Source organism: Rutilus rutilus (genome assembly GCF_951802725.1).
Source record: "Rutilus rutilus genome assembly, chromosome: 2".
In the NCBI taxonomy this organism is placed as follows: Eukaryota; Metazoa; Chordata; class Actinopteri; order Cypriniformes; family Leuciscidae; genus Rutilus; species Rutilus rutilus.
The window spans coordinates 59,146,580-59,173,219 of NC_140210.1; the positions used below are offsets into that span (position 1 = coordinate 59,146,580).

The 26,640-nt window shown below is 40.0% G+C and overlaps 2 protein-coding genes across 2 annotated transcripts in view; one reads left to right on the top strand and one right to left on the bottom strand.

Annotated features, from left to right (window-relative positions):
* The window catches only part of LOC311286453 (apoptosis-associated speck-like protein containing a CARD), a 467,220-nt gene that overhangs the window by 354,040 nt on the left and 86,540 nt on the right, over positions 1 to 26,640 (bottom strand). The gene's annotated exons all lie outside the window — the stretch shown is intronic.
* Positions 5,753 to 23,236, top strand: rdh8b (retinol dehydrogenase 8b). Its single transcript, XM_084402630.1, has 6 exons — positions 5,753 to 6,336; positions 9,656 to 9,817; positions 11,339 to 11,518; positions 14,928 to 15,021; positions 21,246 to 21,429; positions 22,406 to 23,236. The coding sequence occupies exons 1-6, from the start codon at positions 6,231 to 6,233 to the stop codon at positions 22,631 to 22,633; spliced, it is 954 nt and encodes a 317-aa protein (XP_084258756.1). The 5' UTR covers positions 5,753 to 6,230; the 3' UTR covers positions 22,634 to 23,236.

Genomic DNA, 26,640 nt, shown 5'->3' on the forward strand with positions numbered 1-26,640 from the left:
AACATGCTCGAACAAGATGTTGAGTTGCCCAACTAATAAAATAAAATATGCTCCGGCAGATTCCAAATTCCTGCTTGAACTGAGCCTAAGGGGCCACACACACACACACACACACACACACACACACACACACACACACTCTCACTCTCTCTCTCTCTCTCACTCACACACACACACACACACACACACACACACACACACGTAGGTGATGAATCGCTGTTTAGCAAACCTTTGACTGTTTTCTCCAAAAAATGGCAAAAGAGTGATTCTGTGAATTTGGGGGTCAAAGGTCAAAACCCTGCAGCTGACCGTTACCTTGACCTCTGATAACTGAAATGAAGCTGTCACCAGCATCAGCCATTAGACAGAAAGAGAGAGAGAGAGAGAGAGAGAGAGAGAGAGAGAGAGAGAGAGAGAGTGAGTGTGAGAGACAGAGAGAGAGAGTGTGAGAGACAGAGAGAGTGTGAGACAGAGAGAGAGAGAGAGAGAGAGAGAGAGAGAGAGTGAGAGACAGAGAGAGAGGAGAGAGTGTGAGAGACAGAGAGAGAGTGTGTGAGAGACAGAGAGAGAGAGAGAGAGAGACAGAGAGAGTGTGAGAGACAGAGAGAGAGAGAGAGATGCATTTTTTTTTGTCATGCCAATAAATGAAATTGAAATTGAAATTGAAAATTGAAATTGAAAATTGAAAATTGAAATTGAAATTGAAAATTGAAATTGAAAATTGAAAATTGAAATTGAAAAAATCCCCCGTCCCGCCTCCTGAATACACATCGCTAAACTGATTGGCGTTGTGGTGTCTTTCTAACTTGTGAGAGGTTGTAGTCACATTTGGTTGTGCGAAGCGCCAAAACTCCTCCGAAGGAAACCTAGATGCGGTAAGCGAGGGAGAAATCGGGGCAAATCGCATCAAATATTGAGAGAGAGAGAGAGCATTAATTGCATTTTTTCCTTACATTACTTTTACTTTTATTCTTTAAGTAGTTTTGAAACAAGTACTTTTATACTTTTACTTGAGTAAAAAGCTTGAGTTGATACTTCAACTTCTACAGAAGTCTTTTTAAACCCTAGTATCTATACTTCTACCTGAGTAATGAATGTGAATACTTTTGACACCTCTGCATATGAGGAACCTTTATTTTGACACTCTCCACATCCTCACGAAACGTCCATCTACGTATTTCCAAAGCGCGCATTTTTGTTTACTCGCCATAGTGTCTGCCAGTGTGTCTTTATTACGTTAATCTCCTCAGCTGAAATGGACGCCTGACAAGATTGACCGAACGCGTTTTGTCACAAAAGCCGGTATTGTCCACTGTCAAGGCATCGCGAGTTCATGTTTTACAGCAGAAACCGACAAGCTTGTTGTTTGTGAACACAACCGATCAGTGCTTTTTAGCGAATCAGCGCGCAGTATACCGGTCAGGTGAGACAAGGCTGCTAGTCACTTCGAAAAGACGCGCTAGCTGAGAGGAGTTTCGTCAAAGCTGACTAAAAGTGATCGATGAAAGTTAAAAGGAAAATAAAAGCTGAAAGGTTTTCTCTGAACCTTTCTAAAGCAGCACGTTAGTGGTGAGGGAAAGCTCCCTGTGGTGCGTGTAATCACAACAACTAAGTTTATCAGGCCGCTGAGGAGACTAACGTTACAAAGATTAACCGAGTGTTTTATTATCATAGCAATTACTTGGTTTTGTTTAACTGTGGGGATATGCTTTTGACAAAAAAAAAAAAGATTGTTGGAGTTATCTGCTTTTGCTAAAAAACTAACTTTTAATATATAAAAAACATACTTTCAATGAACTTTAACCCCTTAACGCCTGCATTTATAAAGCTGTATATAAAAAAAAAAATTCTGTGTGTTTTTGACTTTAGGTAGATGGTAAATAATGTTGAGATTATCAATTTCACTTTTGCACAACAAATAAATAGAAATTTTGGTATGTTGCAAATTTGCGACAACAGGCATTTAGGGTAATTTTGGTATGTTGCAAATTTGCGACAGTGGGCATTTAGGGTATTTTTTTACAAAATGGAAAAATTAATAAAACACATTTTCCCATCTCAGGAATGTAGATTTTATTCATGGCACAAAGTTGTTAGAACTTATAAACTTTATACTTATAAACTTTGACAAATTAATGAATCTTGACAACAGCAAGAAACAAAACACTCTCCTACTCCCTAACATTGACAGTAGTTTTTATACATTCCATGTTACACTCTGTTTAACTCTTTCCTTGTTTCTCCAGTGCATACATTATATATTCTTATAGTGTTATATCCTAACATGCTTTTTTTTGTGAAAAAAAAAAAAAAATGTTTTTGGCTGAAACCATCTAAATACAGCATTATTATAATATGTAGCCATTAGCCCAATCCAGCCGTTATGGCCCAATGTCGCAAATTTGCTACAAACAGAAATCTACAAAGTACGTAAAAAATATTCGTCACATGAAGTCTATATGAATAACATAGCTATAGAAGCAATCAATAAGCTGGTACATATTTTTATCTTAGCACAACTTAACTCATTTTGGGAAATTTCTCCACATTTGCGCACTTGATATGCGGATTTTGCAAAACAAAATATTAGCTTCGGTGAACCGGATGTAGTTCCCACTCCGACCGCTCCTACGATAAACCAGTGCGTGCAAAATGTTCCTAGGTATGTATCGAATGTGCACAAACAGGCATTGGGGGAAAACACACGCTATCTCGCCTGCAGTCTGAATGGAAGGGGTTTGTTGCAAATTCGCGACAGTAGGCGTTAAGGGGTTAAGTTTGTAAGTTACCTGTATTTTTATTTTTTTACTTATTATGATTTAATCAAAACAACCCAGCTGCAGTTTGATTGATATTACTTGGAATGCACAATTAAAAAACCATGATTTATGAAAATGAACAAGAAGGGCACAAGTGCAAATGAACTCGTCTGTTGTAAATGTCCTAATAGGGGTTATGCGCAACATACTTCCGGGTTCTACAAAACAGATATAACTACTTCCGGTCGTCAGCTACTGAGGTAAACACAGCGTAGGAATGGCGACCTTTTATAGCCGGTGTTTACAGGAGCTACCCATTCTGTCCATTTCAGATGTACATCGTATTGCCAAACGGACTTCCAGAGCCCCGAGTACTCCGTTAGATAAAGGATTTAAGTTTTTACGCCTCCTCATTTATTCATGATTATGAAGGTATGTAAGTTAGTATATGTAGCTTTTGCTAATGGCACCCGATGTAGAGTTAGCTAACAATCAGTAAGTTAGTTTAGACTTGTATGCTATCATAGTAGTTTAACCTTTTATATTTGCTTGCAGACGATTAAAACAATCAAATGAAGACTGCATTTTATTTTATTTTATTATTTTTTATTTTTATGATACTTAAGCATTCGTGACATTTTAATTAAAACAGAAATAAGAATTGTATTCTAAAAAAAGCGCAAAATAAGTTACCTCAGAGATCATCTACGGTAATGCAAACCGGAAATGTTTATACCTGTTTTCCGGTTCGAACGTTGGGCGTTCCGCATAACCCCTAAAGAGCTGGTAAGTCCTTTTGTCCTCTCCCTGAAAGAAGGCGGTGAAGTGCACCAAAGACACAGTCATGTTTAGCGGGATCCGTGAGCTAGTGTCCGTGTGCGAGTGGTGGTGACATTTCAAACGCGTCGAAAGCAGCGAAGAGTTGTAGTCCACAAAGTGCTTTCACACAAAGTCTAACCGTATCAAACTTCTACCCGCTAAATTGTAGAATTCTTCACACGAAAGATTATATAAAAAATTCACAGACAACATATGTTCACATTCATGGCACAATTCAAACGGGACCAGAAAATAATTATTTTCTCCCATTCACTTGCATTGACGATTTTTCAACCTAGAGGTCCAGCGGGGTTTTACGGAAGGGGCGGGACTTACCAGGGTGTGCAATTTTCAAAGAGTTTAATTAAACATTAATGTTATATATTTTGGTTGCATTTGTGAGTTAATAAAAATTTAACTGGTTGTGTAAACTTGGCACATAATATCTTAATATAGATACATCAATCGATATGGCCCTGAAATCGTATTGCATAATTTTTTGAGGTATCGGCAAATATCGTATCGCTGGCTGAGAGAATTGATATCATATCATTTCGTGATGAACTGTCCGATTTACACCCCTAGTTTGCTATTGGCTGATCTTATGTGAGTGACAGGTTGCCCCCAGAGTGCGAATTACCCCACCATAATTGGGGGGTACTGCTCCTTCACTTCTTCTATGACCATCATCATGGTCCACTACCATATCAATCCCCACCGTGATTGCCAAGTGCAACATGTGTTGTGCAACACACATACAAGGTCTAAACATGCGACAAACTGATAATCAGTATAGGCTACACAATATCTCATTGTTATTATATATCCAAAAGAGAACTGTTTTGATCAACTCCCCAAAGTTAGAAGTTAAGTGCACTGAAATGCCATTCTAATTAAAGTAATACCTTTACAAGAAGCCTATTGCCTATTTCAGGGTTTTTCCTGGCTCAAAATGAGGCGGAGGTGGTAAAATCATAATAATGTATTTTAATAATAAGATAATTAAATGTGCATTTTTTGTAGATCATCATATAGCCTAATGTGTTTCCCTTTTTTTTTTGTTGGTGGAGGTCGGTACCTCTAGTGGGGTCGGGGGGCATGCCCCCCCGTAAGAAAATGTTGTACATTTTAAAGATAAATTCATTAATCTGGTGCACTTTGAGTCACCCGAATCCACTGTTAAAAATAAATAATCCACCCTCAAACCGCCCATATTCTTTGATTTAGATATCTGCATCTGATCATCACATTACAATTATTCAAATTCTTAGTGTTAAGCTAAGCATGATGATATGGTGACATATCACACTGAAGTAGGCTGATTTAAAATTAACATTTATTTAAAATAAAAGTTCTTCTTTTGGCAAAATTACATTTCCGTAATAGCCTAAACAGAGGCTTTACTCCCTTCAAACTTAAATTGTCAATGTTTCATTACATCACTGTTTGAAAACACTCAGAATAATTTTTTGTACCTTTATAAAGGGCTTTTTTACTCTAATTTTATTAAATGTATGCTCCATCTTTCATTTCAAATTCTTAAATTTTAATAAATATATTCAATTAAAATAATTAGACACTAGACTGTTACCAATAAAATTAAATAATTTACATTGAAAAATTATAACTGTATTAAATTAGATTATTTTAAATATTTTTGAATATACAAATAAGGAATGTTGAAAAGAATGATACTTTATGAAACTAGCGTTTTGTCATTTAACGTTGACACTTTCTTGAGAAGTTGAAGTCGTTCTCTATCTCCGCGGTGGTTAAAAATGGTACGGTCCACAATAGGGGTGTCTGAAATCGCTTTACATTAAAATGTTCCTACAGTGAAAATAGCAGTTGACTTGTATTGTAACTGTAATTATATTTTTTCACAATATCAGAAAAATTATCTGACCCCCCAAAACTGATATTTCTGTCCTTTTGGGGGGTCAGAACCCCTGTAATTCGAACTATGATGAGATGCTGCAAGAGGAAAGTTATTCTGATTCAATAATGATGTGCACCGTTAAATAATTTAGAATAAACACTGCAATATTCCATTAAAAATGTTATGCTGTCCATATAATTCAAAATGAAAACATTATGTAATATTAGATTCAGAGGCAGTACAGTAATTTGCCCGCTGGGTGGCGCTAGAGACGGTCGTGTTGTTTGACACTGATGGAAAATAGGACACATTTTACATTTAATCATTTAGCGGATGCTTTTAACCAAAGCGACATACAACTGAGGAGAACAATAGCAATCAGACCAGCGAGAGGGCAACAGTTACAAGAGCTGTGACAGTCTCAGTCTAGCACAGAACACATCGCAAGGCTTTATTTATACACATAAAAACATTACATTATAGCCTACACATTACAGTTATTAACATAGTTTCGTACGTTTTAGCAGTCGAAGGAACCCCGTTAAATAACAACACCATTACATTAACAACACTCTAAATATGATTGCTTCAGTAAAGTGTAGCTATACATAAAATGTTTATAAGTATTTCATGATTGTGGTTTATGAAGGCGCTCACCTTCGAACTGTGAGCAGAGACAGACTCTCGCGCGTTCCCGTGACCGCGCGCGCTCGCGTTCTCCTGCACTGCTGATCTTATGATATCTTCTGATCTTTCAAAGCTCCGCTGAAACCATGGCAACGGAGGGCCAGAGAGTGGTGCTGATCACCGGCTGCTCGTCCGGGATCGGGATGGCCATCGCCGTGCGGCTCGCGAGAGACGAGAACAAGCGGTACTACGGTAAGAACCGGACCGGACCCGAGATTAATTGGAAAAATTAAAACAGTTTTTAACTATTTTAATTTTAGACAACTGTTAGAACAGCCCACTAGAATAACCCCTCGTTCTAAAACTAGAATAGATCAATCGTTTACAAATAAACCTGAACATTTTTTAAAGCATTAACATCTTTTGACAGGGCTGTTTGATCATAATGTAATTAGCTATTCATGAAATCTTTAAAAACAACGCTTTTAAAACTCATTAAAACCACTGCTTATCATGATGTAGTCGCTAAAATCAGCAACAAAATCTTGGAATAGCTTTGAAAGAGATTGATTGGATTGAAGTGGGGACATAGAGAGAGGTTGTGATTATTTTCTGGGAAAAGTTAAAGAAGTGTTTGAGTTGTTCACTAGAAAGAGCGGTTAATAAAAGGGAATATGTTGCCCTGGGTTAACAATGAATGTGGGAAATCGATGAAGGATAGAGATCAGCTCCTTAAAAAATCGTTGAATTCTGGTCTTATTACTGATGGATATAAATGTACTTCCATGAGGAATAAAGTAATACAGACTTTATGAAAGGCCAAAGCCAGTGTTTTATGGACATTATTGAGGCGTCAAAAGGGAATGGGGGAAAAATCTTGCAAACTATTAATAAATTAGTTGGAACACAAAATAACATGGATAAAAGTTTTTAACTTAAAAATTAACAATATTTTCAATATAAGGATTCATCAACTATAGCTACTAATTTTAATACACATTTACAAAATTCAGTTGATGAAATATCACTTTTTTTTAACCTTAAAAGATACTACTTACAGACCTATTAATTTTGCTCAATCTATTTTTCAAATAGAGGAAGTAATTGAATCAGAAGTAGATTATGTTATTAACGCATTAAAAAGCTCTAAAGCAAAGGACGCCTAAGGGCTTGATACAACATTTCTGATATCAAATAAAGATAGTTTACTACGCCCAATAAAACACATGGTACATTTGAGCTTCAGGCAAGCAGTCGTTCCACCTGCTTGGTTACCCAATTTATAAATCTGGAGATAAATCAAATTTTTATAATTATAGGCCAACTAGCATCCTTCCAATTATATCTAAGGTAGCAGAAAAATCATCTAAATAATGGTTTTACTTCTTTACATCCAATGCAAATTGGTTTTCGCAGCAATTATTCAACAGAATCAGCAAATTGTTTGTTTGTTGAGAAAGTCAAATGCTTTTTAGATAAGTGTGTGCGTTGGTGCACAGATGCTTTAATCTAAACTAGCAATTTCAATTTTTCAGAGGAAGCAATACTTTGGATAAAATCATATCTTTTAAATAGGAAACAGTGTGTGTGTATTGATGGTTCAAAGTCGTCTTACCCTGCTTGCCTCCGGGGGTTCCACAAGGCTCCGTCTTGGGACCGATTTCATTTTCACTTTATATTAATGAGTATGTAAAGGTGTAAATGTTCAGATGATGTAGTAATTTTTACCCATGCTAACAACTTAGAAAAATGCTTGATTGCTTTGACTTTGGCTATGACCAATGCTAACCAGAACAGGTTTATTATTGAACACAAGAAAAACCTATGATGTTTGCAAAACAGTTAGTAGAGATGACAGATTCAGAGGTATTCCTGAGAGGGGAGGAGCTTGAAATTGTTAAAGAGTTTACGTATCTTTGATTGACTTTGGATTCTACTGTAACTTTTAAAAGTCACGTGGAAAAGTTTGTAAAATTTAATGTAAAGAATTTTTGGTAGATTAGGCCGTTTTTGACAGTCGGTGCTGACAGTCGGTGCTGCCGGGTTGTATTTACATTCAGTGATTTTTCACATATTGAGTATTGTTTTAATAGCTGGTCATAAGTTATGCTAACACAACTCTAAAGTTAGTAGAATCACTGTATAAGAAGACAATAAAAGTGTTGGATAAAAAAAAAACTCTCATTTCATTGGTGTAACATTAAAAAAAAAAATTATTGAGTTTTTGTACATTTTGTAAAACTTTAAAAATGCTTGTTTATTTCTCAGGTGCTTGCCCCACCTCCGTTAGACGAGTTTATAAAACAGAGGACCGATTGTGGTATTAGTACCAGGTCTGTCCTTAGAGGGGATTGCGAAAGTGCGATATAGGCCAACATCTTTTGGTCAGAAAGTATTATCTGTAATAGGGAGTAAATACTGGAATAGTTTACCGCAGTCACTAAGACAATGTTCTACTTATCACACTTTTAAAGATCATCTGAAAAAGTGGCTTATGAGGAATCAGTTGTGTAAACTTTATACTTAGTAACTTTAATAATGTGTTGGGGTATTTGTCTTTTATGTTGTGTTGTGTGTATATTTGAGTATTTGTTCTTGTTCAATGCTGCTATAATTCAGCTTGTTTACATCTTGTATTTTATAATTATGTGTGTGTGTGTGTAAGTGTTTGTGTGTGAGTGTGTGAGAGAGAGTGTATGTGTGACTATATTAAAGAGCATGTGTGTGCAGCGAAGCAGTTCATAATCAATGAGTGTGTGTGTGTGTGTGTGTGTGTGTGTGTGTGTGTGTGTGTGTGTGTGTGCGTGTGAGAGTGTACTGATCTGGCTTCTATCCCTGCTTAGCCTTTAGTGCTTTAATGGCATGACAGTACTGATCTCTTGTGTTTTTAGTCTTCACACAGACATTCTTCATCCTGTACAGAACACACACTCTCTGTCTCTCTCTGTCTCTCTCTCTCTCTCACACACACACACACACACACACTCAAGTTACACCCTGACATTGGCGTGACTATGAGCTTTATGAATCACCAGTGACAGATGGAGATGAGCTGCTTGTCTAAATCTCTTCAGTTATCATTGGATGTTGAACTCATTCGCTAGTGTTTTATGTTCATGTCAATGTGTGTGTGTTAAGTAACTAGTCCTCGCTCTCTCTCTCTGTGGTTCAGTAACTAGTCCTCTCACTCTCACTCTCTCTCTCTTCTCTCTCTCTCTGTCTGTTCAGTAACTAGTCCTCTCTCTCTCTCTCTCTCTGTGTTCAGTAACTAGTCCTCTCTCTCTCTCTCTCACTCACTCTCTCTTCTCTCTCTCTCTCTCTCTGTGTTCAGTAACTAGTCCTCTCTCTCTCTCTCTCACTCTCTCTTCTCTGTCTGTTCAGTAACTAGTCCTCTCTCTCTCTCTCTGTGTTCAGTAACTAGTCCTCGCTCTCTCTCTCTCTGTGGTTCAGTAACTAGTCCTCTCTCTCTCTCTCTCTCTCTCTCTCTCACTCACTCTCTCTTCTCTCTCTCTCTGTGTTCAGTAACTAGTCCTCTCTCTCTCTCTCGCTCTGTCTTTGTGTGTGTGTTCAGTCATAGCTACGATGCGGGATCTGAAGCGGAAGGATAAGTTGGTTGAAGCGGCTGGAGACGCGTACGGACGAACTCTGTCTCTGCTCTCGCTGGACGTCTGCAGTGATGAATCGGTCAAACAGTGTGTCGACAGCGTCAAAGATCGACATATAGACATACTGAGTGAGTTCACACACAAACACACACACACTGAGCCGCGTCTCAAGTGGATTGTGTTCATCCGTGCTTAGATTTACATTACCGATTTAGACTAAGCAGATAAAATTAGCCTTTAGGCTCACAGTTAATCTGAGCATCAGTTTCTATTTCCAACCTTGAGCTTCATCCAGTGTTCATCTGTCTGAAACACAGCTACGCATGTCACTGTCTGTAAAAGAACAGAAATACTGTTAGTGATGAACCCTGAATCGTCAGTGATCAGTGAACTGATTCATACTTACACTGCTGTTGAATCGAGACTCCCTCGTGAATCTGTTTTTAGTTGGCAAGTTATCTGTGAGAAATACTGCTGAAAGAGAACAAGTCAGATAGAGTAAATAAAGGGATGAAACATGAATCAAGTAATTAAGAAGAATGATGTGACAATGACAAAGCAATCTAAAGGCCTGATCACGCCAAGATTATTTTTTTCCTGCAGTAAACATTTTATGAATGAATGCCAGTTAATGAATCTGTTTAGACTGACATAAACTTCACATTCTGTCAATACGACATTTTCTTTTACTGAGAGTTTTATTTATTTATAGCAAAGACAGAACAGCACTGCATTTAAAAAATACAAAAAAGGAAAAAACTAAAACAGGACAACCATAAAAGAAAAAGAAACCTCAATCAATAAGAAAGATAATATCATATTCTTTAAGAAATCTGTTACTTTTAAGCTATTATTATTACTTATGAGTTAAAGAGATTTCAATTTCAACGAAAGACTAATCTTAGCAAAGTGTTGAGAAATTTAGTCTTATCAATAAAAAAATGTGCAATGCAAAACAAAGCATCTTGATGATCAAACAGCATATATTATACTGCTGTATTTCTGCTTTTCTATAAGCGCCACCTACTGTCAAATAGTGAAATTGTATTTTCATTCATCTTTCGTTGGTTTTAACAGAGAAATCAATAAAACCGTGTGAAAAAAAACCCCAACGAAATACAATTTCAATTACAATTACAATTGAAAATACAATTTCACTATTTGATTATCAAGATGCTGATATACACAATTATTTTCTTTTTTGATAATGTTTATTAGATTCTTTCCCTTTAGGAGAATTTAAGTTGTTTTAAGTCAGCCACGGAATAAAAACAAGGCAATTTTGCAATTTATCTCACAATTCTGACGTTCTTTCCTTGCAATTGCGAGTTTATATTACTTTATCTCTACACAAGTATGATCTTTTTCTCATAATTCTGAGTTTAGACATGAATTCAGGATTGCGAGATATAACCTTGGAATTGTAAGAGATAAGTCAGAATTGCGAGATATAAATTTGGAATTGCAAGAAAGAAAAAAAAGTCGCAGTTGCTTTTTTATTTTTTTTTATTCCGTAGCAGAAACAAGCTTCCATATAAATCGCATGTAAAAAATCAGTTGTAAATTTCATGCCGAATATTGGTGTTGGTGTGAACAGGCCATGAATCCATTGACGTGAGTAGTGAAGTGCCTGTGATCTGTGTGTGCAGTCAATAACGCTGGCGTCGGTCTGGTGGGGCCGGTGGAGGGTCTCAGTATGGAGGACATGACAAAGGTGTTCGAGACCAATTTCTTCGGTGTTGTGCGCATGATTAAAGAGGTCATGCCTGACATGAAGAGGAGATGCTCTGGACACATCCTCGTCATCAGCAGTGTGATGGGCCTGCAGGGTAAACACTGGCTGTTTATTCACCTCACTGTAATTATTTGCATTTATTGCGATTAAGGGTTCTTAAGGTGCTTCCTCTACTTGAGGATTATTGTCCTGATGAGTTAGACACACGTACAGTCAAACCAAAAATTATTCAGACACCAGATGTAATTTTTTATATTTTTTTACTAGTGAGTGCAGGACACTATAGTTCATTTATGTAAGTGAGGAAAGCAAATTAAAGTAAACTGTGACATATTATACCCAATAATTCTTCATACAGTGACTACTGTCATGTGTCAGTGTTTGTTTGTATTTGCATTAGTCACATGTCTTCCTTTGTTCTGTTTTCCCGCCACTCATTTGTTTCCATGGTAACCCTCATTAGTTCATCTGTCTCACCTGTTACCTCGTTAGTCTTGTCAGCAGTGTCTTGTTTCCCTGATCTGTTACCATATGTATTTAAGCCCTGTGTGTTACCTTGTTCATTGTCTGATCTATGTCGCATTAAAGGTATTGTGGAGGATTTTCTTTTTCCGGGTGGATCATCAAGACTATTGGTCCTCCTAGTTGTCAATCATTCTGGTGATATGTTTACGTAAGGCCGTCGCACGTGCTCATCCCTAGGTAGTTTTCGCTTTCTGCGCATGCGCACTTTCGGGTGTATGTGTGTGGTGAGCTACGGTTTCAGCCATTCATTGAAGCTCGCCCGTTCTCACCGGGTTTTTTCTAAATGTCTGAGGGTAGCAAGAGAAAAAGTGTCTACGAATTGTATGACAAGAAGAGAAAGGCCTCTGAAGAAAGAAACAAGACCAGAGTGTTTTTGGGAGAATATTTCACACGCTGGCGTGCGCTAAAAGCACAGGTTGGGATTCCCACTGATGCCTCAGTCGCGAAGTTTCTACTCGACAGTTAAAGGAAAGTAGGCTTGTATGAGCCATGTCAACAGCAACTTGTAAACAGAGCGTGCACGCGGAGAACTAGTCTCGTGCACACGTTTAATAGGCGTTCCCTCTCGGGAGCAGGTAGAGTGTTGCGCATGTGCATTTTTTCAAAAAGTGGAGAGGGTGGTTCTTTTCTAAAATTCGGGAAAATCCTCCGCTCTACCCGTGTGTGTGAACCCTCTGCCCGTCTTTTATGTACCAGTTTGATTTTTATTGTGAGTAAAAGTTTGCATTGGAACTTTTGACTCTACTTCAACTACCAGTAAAATCTATAAAAATATGCGACCAAAAAATATTCAGAAACTTTGACCTGACCATCTTTTGTTTCAGTGTTTATTTAATTGCTAACGCTAGACTGAACAAAATTAAGCATTGCTTGGTAATTTGTTGAGCTAAATTTGTATTATCTAATTGTGTAATATATATATATATATATATATATATATATATATATATATATATATATATATATATATATATATATATATATATATATATATATATATATATATATATATATATATATATATAAAAAAATTTTTTTTTATATTTTTTGAACAAATTTAGGTTTAACAAACAAGAACAGAAAAACAGAGAACAAAGCTCAGCACAATATAGATCTGGACAGTATACATCTGGACAATATTACAGGACATATGACACAATACAAATAAAAATGATTAATCTATAGCGACGCCATTCAATATAGATGCAACGGTAGAGTTGGTAAAACGAAGATAGGGAGTCCAAATATTTAAGAAACGTCCTTTTGTGGAATGAAGAAGGCAAGTTAGGTATTCCAAAGGAAAGAGCTCCATGATGAGTTTATGCCAAGATGTTTTAGAAGGAGGTTTGTCGCTAATCCACGACAGGAAAATGTTCTTGTGTGCAGCATAGGTGAGAATATCATATAGTCTGCCTGAACCAGGACTGATTTTACTGTCTCTATATCCCAAGAGTAGCGAGACAGGATCACAGGTCAAAACAGTTCCAAAAATAGCGCTCATATCTTCCAGAACATCTTGCCAGTATGACTGAATTTTAGGACAGTACCAAACACAATGAGTATATGTACCCAACGCAGTTTTGCATTTAAGGCAATCAGGAGAGGTATGAGGATACATTTTATGTCTTTTGCTAGGAGATATTTGCAATCTGTGAATAATTTTAAACTGTAACAACCTGGCGCGATTACAGACAGATATCCGTTTTGTTTGATTACAGATGACGTCCCATTTCTCCTTATCAATAGCTACACCCAATTCAGTTTGCCATGTTAGTGCTGCGTCTGAGACTGCCAGTATGACAGATGTCTGGTTAAGCACATTATAAAAAGAAGTGATCACCTTCTTAACTGGACATTTGAGTAGTAATTTTTCTATTAGAGATAAAGAAGCTTCAAAAGCAAATGTAGTTTTTTTGAATATAAAATCTCGCACTTGGAGATATCTAAAAAAATGAGAGCCAGGGAGGCTATATTTAGCCTGAATTTGTTCAAATGAGGATAAGGAGGATCCCACAAACAAAGTGTAATTAAATTTAACATGTGACAGATGTTCATCTCAATTCATTTGCAGAGGCGGACAGAGTACACAGCTTCATTACTAGAGTAAAAGTACAGATACCCCTTGCTAAATTTTACTCAAGTACAAGTAAAAGTACTACAGTCAGATGTCTACTTAAGTAAAAGTACTAAAGAACTTGTTTTTAAAAGTACTTGAGTATCACTTGAGACTTGAGTCTGGCGAGGTGGGGCCACAGGTTGGCACATTCCCGGGATGGACCTGGCCTGGACCTTCATCCATTGTTTCGTCCATCGTTTCGTCTCTTATCTAAATCTGACCATGGAGTTGACTTTGGTGGAAAGCTGAGGTGATTGCTGATAGGCTGTCCCAATCAGTGGCGCCTGCACAATCCAATCACGTTTGAGAGGGAACCAACAAATTGAGGGTTTCCGAGATTTTTCTTTCTTTTTTTTTTTTTAGAAGAAGTAACGGGTACTCACGGTTATGGATAGAAATGTAGTGGAGTAAAGAGTACAATATTTGCCTCTCAAATGTACTTGAGTAAAGTCATGAGTACTCCCCAAAAATGATATTTGAGTAAAGTACAGATCCCTCAAAATTGTACTTAAGTACTGTACTCAAGTAAATGTACTCCGTTACTGTCCGGCTCTGTTCATTTGTGAGATAACATTTGATAACTCTGAGTTCTTGTCATATTTTATTACCATTTTCTAAACTATAGCGAATAAACTGTGATAATGTGAGAAATGTTGAAGGTGTCTGAATAAATTTTGGTTTGACTGTATATTTCTCCTTGACGAACAGCAGAAGATCTCTTACCTTTCATGTGAATGAAGACAGATGATCCGCTGAATGACGAACATGTAGAAACATCATCAGTGTACAGAACATTCACAACTCAAAAGTTATAAAACCGTGGTAAGAGACGTACCTCTGTGTCGTGGGTTGGTCTTCACAGGTGTGGCGTTTAATGATGTCTACTCCGCGTCAAAGTTCGCCATAGAGGGATTCTGTGAGAGTCTGGCCGTTCAGCTGCTCAAGTTTAACGTCACGTGAGTTTCACTGCACTCTCAACACCAGCGTTTGCTATTAAGCTCATTTCTACACTTCTGCATTTCATCTTTTCGTTTACACTTCCTGTCGTTTGATTTTCAGTATCTAACACTCTTTGGCTCTTTACATCAGTGATCAAACACCAGGAACATTAGCAGAATAACACTAGTGTGAGAGGTCCCGCTGGTGGTGTGGAGAGGCTGTTATGGGTACAAACCCAAAAAAGATCACAGATCAGGAACTAAGAGAAGATCTAGGCTGCGTTCGAAACCGCATACTCAATGAGTAGGTGCTTAATTTCAATAAGTACTTGCTTAACGAACGCTGAAAGAGTAGGTACTTTATAGCCTGATCTCGTTAAGTATGAATGCGAACCGGACATCTGCCATGTTGACCTTTGTGCTGGAGGTTGTTGCGTGATGTGTTGTGCTTCACAATCTGAGGCAATAAGGGCAGGTGGAGTGATGGAGGGTCTCATAAGAGCAGGTGGAGAGATGGAGGGTTTCGTAAGGGCAGGTGGAGTGATGGAGGGTCTCGTAAGGGCAGGTGGAGAGATGGAGGGTTTCGTAAGGGCAGGTGGAGTGATGGAGGGTCTCGTAAGGGCAGGTGGAGAGATGGAGGGTTTCGTAAGGGCAGGTGGAGTGATGGAGGGTCTCGTAAGGGCAGGTGGAGAGATGGAGGGTCTCGTAAGGACGGGTGGAGTGATGGAGGGTCTCGTAAGGACGGGTGGAGAGATGGAGGGTCTCGTAAGGGCAGGTGGAGTGATGGAGGGTCTCGTAAGGGCAGGTGGAGTGATGGAGGGTCTCGTAAGGGCAGTGATGGAGGGCCTCGTAAGGGCAGGAGGAGTGATGGAGGGCCTCGTAAGGGCAGGAGGAGTGGAGGAGTGATGGAGGGTCTCGTAAGGGCAGGAGGAGTGATGGAGGGTCTCGTAAGGGCAGGAGGAGTGATGGAGGGTCTCATAAGGGCAGGTGGAGTGAGTGATGGAGGGTCTCGTAAGGGCAGGTGGAGTGATGGAGGGTCTCGTAAGGGCAGGTGGAGGGAGTGATGGAGGGTCTCATAAGAGCAGGTGGAGAGATGGAGGGTTTCGTAAGGGCAGGTGGAGTGATGGAGGGTCTCGTAAGGGCAGGTGGAGAGATGGAGGGTTTCGTAAGGGCAGGTGGAGTGATGGAGGGTCTCGTAAGGACAGGTGGAGTGATGGAGGGTTTCGTAAGGGCGGGTGGAGAGATGGAGGGTCTCGTAAGGGCAGGTGGAGTGATGGAGGGTTTCGTAAGGGCAGGTGGAGTGATGGAGGGTCTCGTAAGGGCAGGTGGAGAGATGGAGGGTTTCGTAAGGGCAGGTGGAGTGATGGAGGGTCTCGTAAGGGCAGGTGGAGAGATGGAGGGTTTCGTAAGGGCAGGTGGAGTGATGGAGGGTCTCGTAAGGGCAGGTGGAGTGATGGAGGGTCTCGTAAGAGCAGGTGGAGAGATGGAGGGTCTCGTAAGGACGGGTGGAGTGATGGAGGGTCTCGTAAGGACGGGTGGAGAGATGGAGGGTCTCGTAAGGGCAGGTGGAGTGATGGAGGGTCTCGTAAGGGCAGGTGGAGTGATGGAGGGTCTCGTAAGGGCAGTGATGGAGGGCCTCGTAAGGGCAGGAGGAGTGATGGAGGGCCTCGTAAGGGCAGGAGGAGTGGAGGAGTGATGGAGGGTCTCATAAGGGCAGGAGGAGTGATGGAGGGTCTCGTAAGGGCAGGTGGAGTGAGTGATGGAGGGTCTCGTAAGGGCAGGTGGAGTGATGGAGGGTCTCGTAAGGGCAGGTGGAGTGAGTGATGGAGGGTCTCGTAAGGGCAGGTGGAGTGATGGAGGGCCTCGTAAGGGCAGGAGGAGTGATGGAGGGCCTCGTAAGGGCAGGAGGAGTGGAGGAGTGATGGAGGGTCTCGTAAGGGCAGGAGGGAGTGATGGAGGGTCTCGTAAGGGCAGGAGGAGTGATGGAGTGATGGAGGGTCTCGTAAGGGCAGGAGGAGTGATGGAGGGTCTCGTAAGGGCAGGAGGAGTGAGTGATGGAGGGTCTCGTAAGGGCAGGAGGAGTGATGGAGGGTCTCGTAAGGGCAGGAGGAGTGAGTGATGGAGGGTCTCGTAAGGGCAGGTGGAGTGATGGAGGGTCTCGTAAGGACAGGTGGAGTGATGGAGGGTCTCGTTAGAGCAGGTGGAGTGATGGAGGGTCTCGTAAGGACAGGTGGAGTGATGGAGGGTCTCATCCATGGCACCATCTCCAGGATTCAGCTCTGGGCTCCTCATCCTCAGTGCTCACACCAGTCTGCTGACATTTCAGATCCTACAAAAATGCACAAACATAACACAAAAGCAGTCATTTTAACAGCACAATGTCATTTAGAAGAAAAAAACGCTTTTTTCACAAATGCCGCCATCATCTTTCCTTGCAGGTCCTGCTCCACCACAAAAGCTGTGCAGCAAATGCACAGAAATCAAGAATCAGAAAAGTTCTGTAATAGCTCTGTTTAAAATTGCAATAATTAAAACTTAATATTTAAATAGTTGCTGTTATTCATTTCTGTAGTATACTCACTCAAAGCCTTTGATGGCAGCATTCAGCTTCATGAGCCACTCTCCACCGGATAAACACACATCTATCCATCTGACCCTGAAACATCCAGACAAGATTCACATTACCTCTGTGATTTATGAGCTCAACACTACATTTACATGTTGAGGCTGTTTTAACTTTTTATCCAACATAGATGTTCCTCAATTTATCAACTACTAATGGACAAATAAAATAGATAACTTATGTTTAGTTACTTTATAGATTTGTTCTGGCACACATACACCACTCAGATGTCTATTTCATGTTGTGGATGTGCTTTTCTGCAATACGTATTGAAGATTTTCCTGTCAGATGTAAATAGACATTTAAAATAAGCATCTTTAAGATGTATATGGTTTATGTAAATCCACTTTAGAGACGTAACTTACGTGTCCTTACTGGAGCTCCCCTGTTAGCTATACATAATAAAAACGTGTTTTTACAGCAAATCACAACTATACTATACTGCGTGTAACGTCTTTACACCTTCAACTATTCAACACTCTACTCTACAGTAGTTCAACACATGCAATTTTAACACAAGGAACCGTGTTTACTCACATTTGAAAGCACCTGCGTCGCTCATCTCTGCGATGTTTGATAATGACGTATCCTCTCGAGTGGCCTCCTGGGATAGAAAAGCATCCATCGGATGAGCACTCGAAAATCTGGCGGGAAGCAGTAAGCCATCCGGGAACTTCTTGCCTACTCTTTTATGAATACTGATGTTTCGAACATACTTTTTCTTTCACGTACTGTTTTTGCCTACTATATAGTAGGAAAGTAGGCATATTCGAACGCACTATAAGTATACGTACGTCCGAATCTCGCGATAATTAGTATGTCACCCAGGTAATTCTCGCCTACTCTTTTATGAATACAGAGGATTTGTACATACTTTTTCGCTCGCCTACTGTTTTTTTCCCCTACTATATAGTTGGGAAGTATGCGGTTTCGAACGCAGCCCTAGAGTAATGGTTCTCAAGCAGCGGGCCACAAGATTACTTAAAATGAGTAACAACAAAGCATTAAAATTAGCTAAAGTAACTAGAAACCAAGATATAAGCTGACCAACATTTTATTTTGTCCCTCAAATAAATGAAATTGAAAATCCAGGTTTCCCATGCAAATTCATATTTACAACAATGATTTATAAAAATTATGTCATAATTTTTTTTTATTATGTCAAGCTCTTTAATGTAATCACAAATGACAAGAAAAGTCATGAAAATTCATTAGTCATAAAGAGTGTAAACCCTCCTGACCTAATTACTTGTAATTGTATAATTTTACATAGCCACTCAATGTCTTCTTCACAGAGTTGAGAACCGCTGTTCTAGAGAATCAACCTCAGGGCAGCGGTTCTAGATCCTGTTATATGTTCCCAATTTCTTGTTTGGACATTTGTGTTACTTCCTGTCCCGAGTGCCATGTTTGTAGTTCTTTGTAGATTTCTTGTTTATTGTCTTGTGTCATGTGTTTATTGTTAGAGTGTAGATATAACCCTTGAGTTTTCAATTTCGATTTTTGCTGTAGCAGGTTTGCTGTAGTGTGTGCCTTTGGCTCTCCATATTTCTTGTGTTTCTTGTTTATGCATGTTTGTTTGTTTAATAAAACCCCTGAACATAGATCCGTGTCTCTGCCTGCCATCTCTTCGGCTCCTGCTTCATTACAGAATGACTGAGCACAAATGGATCTAGCAGGGGTTCAGCTCATCCTTCTGCACCAGGGCGAGCGTTCCCTCGAGGACCACAGCCTTGAGTTTTTGGACTTAGCACCTTAGCAAGTGTCATACTCACTTTCTGAACAGTTCCCTCATTTAATTTTACCGTTCTGGACTCAATGAATCTTTAAGATGAGTACTTTCCTGTGTTGGTCCTCGAGTGACATATTGTGGAGCGAGCACTTCGCCTGGGGTGGTGGAGGAAGACCCTTCCCCTAAACATTGTTTTCTGTGGGGGGGTTATGTGCCTCAAGCTCCGGTGGCCTTGGAGCTTGGCCTACCATGGGTCTCAGCATTCCCCGGCCTGGTGGTCCCAGCACTCTCAGTGAGCTCCCAGTGATGGCAACCACACTTCTGTGTGTCTGGCTTTGTCTCTGCCCTGACTTGGTCCCCGGACCCCCTGACCCCCTCAGCTCCGCTGGCTCATCCGTGGGGGTCTCCAGCTCCGTTTGCTCCACCGTGGTGGTCCCCAGTGTAAGAAAAAATGATGTGAACGTCGAAGATCTAAAAAAATAAGTGTGGCGAGTAGGACGAGCCGTGAGAGAGCGGCGCGAGGCCAGTGGCGTAATTAATGATTAATGACTCCTCTGCTGTGCTCTCCAGCTCCGCCGGTTCGTTAGTGCTGGTCTCCAGCTCCGTTGGCTCCTCTTCTGTGGTCTTCGGCTCCGGCGGTTCGTATATGCTGGCCTCCAGCTCCGTTGGCTCCTCTGCTGTGGTCTCCATCTCCGCCGGTTCGTTAGTGCTGGCCTCCAGCTCCGTTGGCTCCTCTGCTGTGGTCTCCAGCTCCGCCGGTTCGTTAGTGCTGGCCTCCAGCTCCGTTGGCTCCTCTGCTGTGGTCTCCAGCTCCGCCGGTTCGTTAGTGCTGGCCTCCAGCTCCGTTGGCTCCTCTGCTGTGGTCTCCAGCTCCGCCGGTTCATTAGTGCTGGTCTTAAGCTCCGTTGGCTCCTCTGCTGTGGTCTCCAGCTCCGCCGGTTCATTAGTGCTGGCCTCCAGCTCCGTTGGCTCCTCTGCTGTGGTCTCCATCTCCGCCGGTTCGTTAGTGCTGGCCTCCAGCTCCGTTGGCTCCTCTGCTGTGGTCTCCAGCTCCGCCGGTTCATTAGTGCTGGTCTTAAGCTCCGTTGGCTCCTCTGCTGTGGTCTCCAGCTCCGCCGGTTCATTAGTGCTGGTCTCCAGCTCCATTGGCTCCTCTGCTGTGGTCTCCATCTCCGCCGGTTCGTTAGTGCTGGCCTCCAGCTCCGTTGGCTCCTCTGCTGTGGTCTCCAGCTCCGCCGGTTCATTAGTGCTGGTCTTAAGCTCCGTTGGCTCCTCTGCTGTGGTCTCCAGCTCCGCCGGTTCATTAGTGCTGGTCTCCAGCTCCGTTGGCTCCTCTGCTGTGGTCTCCAGCTCCGCCGGTTCGTATATGCTGGTCTCCAGCTCCGTTGGTCTCAAGCTCTGCCCTGACCCCCTTGTAAGCCACTTGCCCCTTACAGGCCTGGTCTTATATCCCTTCCCCTGGTCTGCCTCTGCTCCACCACCCACCTGGACTTTTGTGTTTTGCTTTTTGGGTTGTCATGGAGAGTCTGAAAGTGACTAATGGCAGGGGGATCTTTGTAGTTTTCTTGATTATTCTTGATTGTTCCCAGGTTTGTTTTGTTAACTTGTTACACCCCTTGTGTAAATATAGCCCTTGTATTTCCCTTGTTCCTTGTCAGTTTATGTTTTCTGTAAGTTGTAGATGGTGCATACCCCTGCTCTTTGGTTCATGTTTCTTGTGTTTCTTGGTTACTCTCTTATGTATGTTTGTTTGTTTGTTTGTTTGTTTGTTTAATAATATCTCTGCCTGCCATCTCTTCAGCTCCTGCTTCATTACAGATCTGACTTGATGCCTCTTTCTCTGGATGGTGGTGTGTGTATTTGATTTCCCATCTTTCTGTCTGTCAGTATGTCAATGATCGAGCCTGGGCCCGTACACACCGAGTTTGAGATGAGGATGATCGAAGACGTTTCTAAGAAAGAGTTCGCTGGAACTGATGCCGAGACACTCCACCACTTTAGGACCTGCTACCTGACCGGCGCAGTCAACATCTTCCAAGTCCTGGGCCAAACACCCAAGGACATCGCCAAGGTCAGAACACATGAATTAAGGCCTGTTCACAAGGACAATAACTATAATGATAACTATAACCATAAACTTTTAATAATTACTCTTACTCTATAAGAGAATAGTGAAGTCCACGGAACAACTATTAACAAAAATGACACAGAGGAATGATATTGTTGGAATCACTTTTGGAATGATTTCCACCTAATGAATGATTAAAACATTGACAGCCAATCACAATCAATTCTGCTTTAAAGAGCTTGAGCATTTAAAGCAACACTAAGTAAGATTTTTTACCTTAAAACAATGTTTCCAAAATCGTTTCAGTGGTTCATCAAGTCGTAACAGGGTGAAAGGCACTTCTGGATTCGCTTTGTGGTCCTTTATCTGCTATAATCACACTATGTATACAATCTGTATTGTGAAAAGCGCTATACAAATATACTTGACTTGACTTGACTTGACTATGTAAGATTGCCAGATCAGGTCCTATTTCTGTAGTTCTAATGAGACATAGGAAAACTACAAATTTGGCTTGCTTTACGTCAAGTGTAACAATAGTCATTATTTAGTTTTTCTTTGTTTCTGATGTCGCAATACATCATACTTTCATGAAATCATGCAACATACTCTACCTTGTCTGTGGACATCGTTCATTCCAAAGCCGGTGCTGGATAAACAGCGAGCGTGCGTGCGACAGTAGGCTGCAGGCGGCGAAATTATTTACAACAGCGGTAATGGACAATTCCGCTTCCAACCTGTTGGGCGACCGCAGAGGAAAAGTTCCTTGGTGTTGCTTTAAAGCAGCAAATGATGGGAAAAAAAGTGTACACTTAGATTAAACAGAACATTATCGTCAACCATAAGTTATTGTTACAGTTATGATATAGTTATTGTTCTTGGTGTGAAATTTAATTAAAAAACAATGCCGTCACATGAGCTCTCTTTAATGAGGTGCTGAAGATTTAAAGTAAAGTACTCACTCTCTCTGTTTCTGAAGGTCACTAAGAAGGTGATCGAGTCGCCTCGTCCTCCGTTCCGTAACCTGACGAATCCTCTGTACACTCCGATCATGGCGCTGAAGTATGCAGACGACACAGGCAGCCTGTCGGTTCACACCTTCTATCACATGCTGTATAACCTGGGAGGAGTTATGAATGTTAGCGTGAGCTTATTGAAGTGCCTGAGCTGTGGATGCATAAGGAAACGAACCATCTCACCAATCTAACACACACATCTCCTGTGGATACTTACAAAGATCAGTCGTCTAGTCTAACAGATGCACACAAACATGCAGTAACGTACCTGCGTGTGAACACTGAACTTCTCTTTACAGTTGGGTTCATTTCTGGACTGTCTCTGGATATTTTAACCAGACTACATCTACACAAAAATACACTCTCTCTCTAACTCAAGCACACCTAAACAGATTATGTGTTTTTAACTCTAAAATCTTTATTTTTGTCTTTATACAGATTAAAGTCTAGTTCATTATAACAAGTATTGGTTCATTATAACCTAAACCTTTTAGAGTAACTCACATAAGCTGTTTAGATTTCATTACGACGTTGGCTATACCAGCAATGCAGGTTTGAGAGGTGGCGCCCCGACAAATCTCGCGAGAATCACGACTTGCTTTACGGCACGACGTCACATACATCAACAACATATGAAGAAGCCTCTAGCATGCATTTCAGACGTGAATCATGGCAGAGTCAATGAAGTAAATGAAGAAAGCGCGGTCGGAAGAGTGCAGACGGCTCTGCATGAGTGGTATTTACGACGGTAACAAATACAAGTACTCCACAGCGACTCTAGGGGTTGCTGTTTGAAAAAAAAAAAAAACAGAAACTGCATAGTGTGCCTTTAAAGCAGAACTCGGCAACTCTAGTGAACTCTAGTCACTTCTTCGCTGATTTTCCCTTTTGTTGTCGCATGTTATCCCCACGAGCTCCTCCTACAGCTGTGGGGTGTATATTTCACAACACTGTCGTAAAAAACTCACTTGCGGCGGCCTCCTCCCCCTCTCTACCACTGCTCATGTGCGTTTGTTTTGATCGAAGCAAGCCAACTGTATCGTGTGGAGCTATGTCTACCGAGCTGGGTAATCTGGTAATACATCATACATGCGTGTGTGTTTATGTCGAATTGCCGTAAAGCAATTTGTGTTTCGCGCTCGTTCTCGTTCTCGCTTCTCACCAGACTTCCAATTTCTATCTTGCCGGGACGGTAGTCCCCAAGTTGCAAGGTTGGTTTTCCGCCTGGGAACGCTGGGGGGAGCGTTGAAAGTCACCAATATCACCAGAACAGGTTGTTTAACCATCCAAATGATTTCTAGACAGTTTTATTAAGTTAAAGTTACTAAGTTCTGCTTTAAGAGTGAATTCAGCCTCCTTGTTTCATTCTGCTGATCTCTCATCACATTCATGATTATTCATACTGTCATCTATTGACATCAGTGATTCATAAACCACTTCATGTTTAAATTAATCACAAATGCACTTTTATTATTTAATTTGATGATCAGTTTAAAATATAATTTTTACAGCAATCTTATTAATCTGTATTTTTTATTTTTATTTTTTTAAGAATTAGAACTAGTGATGTGCCTGAAGCCAAATACCTTATTCAGGAAGACACGGATAATGCACTGTAAAAAAGAATCTGTTACATTTACGGTAAAATACCGGCAGCTGTGGTTGCCAGAAATTTACCGTAAAAAATACGGTAGCAACATTTTAAATTTTACAGACTTTACTTAAATTTACAGTAATAAACCGTATTTAATGATCTGATATAATGTTAATTTACTGACCTTTTGAAGTATTAATATCCATTTTGTACCATAGTAATACACTGACAACCACCAATCACAGTGGAGATGAGTCACATGATGAATTAAAGCTCATCACAAGCAGTTCTTTCACAAGAAAGTTAATACTAAGTGTAATAATAGTAAGTGTCACGCAGGGAATTGTGGGAATGTCAATTTACGGTTTTTCCACTGTAAGTTATACAATAACCTGTTCTTTTTCACTTCCAAAAACTGTAAATTTAACGGTATTTTACAGTAAAGTTACATTAAATGCACGGTTAGATCTATCACAGTTATTCACCGTAAATAAGGAAACTTTCTCTTAACCAATTAACAGTTTTTCACTGTAGCATTTTTACAGTCTTTGACCGTTAACGATAATTTTTTACAGTGTGGCTTCAAAACAAATAACGAATTCCACTGAATAATAGGAAAAATACTGGGCAGACACATTCACTCCTCGTGTTTGCTGGATAACAGGTGAACCAGGGTGTCATAGCACAATATTATGCATTAACCTCCAAAATACACTTTGCTATAAGAGTGTGTCTAAAGTGAATGGGTGTAATCTCTCGCATGATCGGATATCAAATAGCAACGTTGCTATCTCCGCATGACTCTCAGAAATCAGAGCTTTGTCAAAAGTAATATCAACTAAAATATTAAAACGTACACATTTTCTACTATTTGATATGTCTATTTAAATGTTTTAAACCTTGTATTTTGAGTGAATGAGTGTAAACTCTATAAATGAACTCGGGTCACCTGAAGCGCAAGTGCATATTGAAACAGCCTATGAGGCTATCAGCTCTCTGACAATTAAAAGATATATTAAGAAATGTAATAATTATAGTTAAAAAAATATTATTTTATGAGGTGTGCAAGGATGAGGTGTACAAAACTATGAAGGGAACAGAACTACATTTAAAACTAGCTTCTCATGTAATTTAACATAATTTCAGACAAACCCCCACCCACGTCTGTTTTTATCTGAATACAGATAGAAATCAAATCATTTTTAAATTGGTACAGATACAGATATTAGCACACCCCTATTCAGAAAAGTGTGGCTAAGTTCCTCTGGATGGAAATAAATATTAAAAATGAAATCATAATGTAATTACAGTATGTGAAAGTGTCATATTCTAATAAAGATTTGATGACTGTGTGCATGTGGATGTAAAAGAGGATTTACAAGTGTGTGTTTGCCCATGTTGTTATTGGAGACAGAGACACTGAGGAATCAGGAGAAAGCATGAGAAAACATTATAAGCACCCCGGGCATGGAATAATTTGCACAAAAATCTAAAACTAGACAAATTTATGTCTTTTGGTGAATGTAAATGTATTACAAAGAGAGTGGTAATGGAGGCTTGTGATTTTTTTTTGTCAAGAGGATTCTAATATTTCTGTTCTATTGTGTAGGCTACTTGTTGTATTTCAAAATGTTATCTTACTGTATGGCTGCTACCTTGGCCAGGTCTCTCTTGCAAAAGAGATTTTAATCTCACTGAGTCTTACTGGTAAAATTAAGATAAATAAATAATAACAATAATATGATAATACGAGATGACTTAGAGGACTACTGATCTTATCATGAGGTGTGACGTGAGACAGTTCAGGGATCTCTGAAACAGCGTCTTTTCATTGATTAAGTTTAAGCAGTCTCTATTACATGATTAACTTCAGGACTTAAATTTATCCAGAATTTATTTCACGTGACAAACAATGTTTCGAAGTTCACTTATCATTCTGCGTCACCCGGACTGAAGTTTCGTGCTCTCTTGTTTCTATAGAGAATTTAAGGTGAAATAACCATTTAAAAATGGTCTAAGATACAATGATATTTTAATCATATCCAATTAAAAGTCATTTCCAAATATACGGACCTGTATCAGGAAACAAATCCATTTGATATGTCCATTGCGCGCTCGCTCGTAAAGTTTATCTCAGTATTCGGCACATTACCAGCGTCTTATTTTATTTTATTCGTCTACGCCTAAATACGATGACATCACTGTCATATGTTTGTATAACTTGATGAAAGTCAGTTTTTGTGAAGTAAAAGCACAGACCGTGTGGTAAATGACCTCAGAAAAGCTCCTGTCAGACTCCCGTTGCGCGCGCTCCGTGATTGACGTTTAACGGTTTCTGCTCGAGTCACCTTTATTTATATAGCGCTTTTTACAATACATATTGTATCAAAGCAGCTTCACATTGATAACATGAAAATAATACAACAAAGTTTGTTTCTAGAAGAAAATTGCATCGTCCACCCATAATAAGGCAGATCAATAATATTGTTGAATATTAAATGTCCCCAAAAGCAAGCCAAAAGCCAAGGAGGGGGAATATCTCTTCCATTCAAACAATATTATAATTAATATTATATTGTGAATATTGCAATATATGCAAGTGAA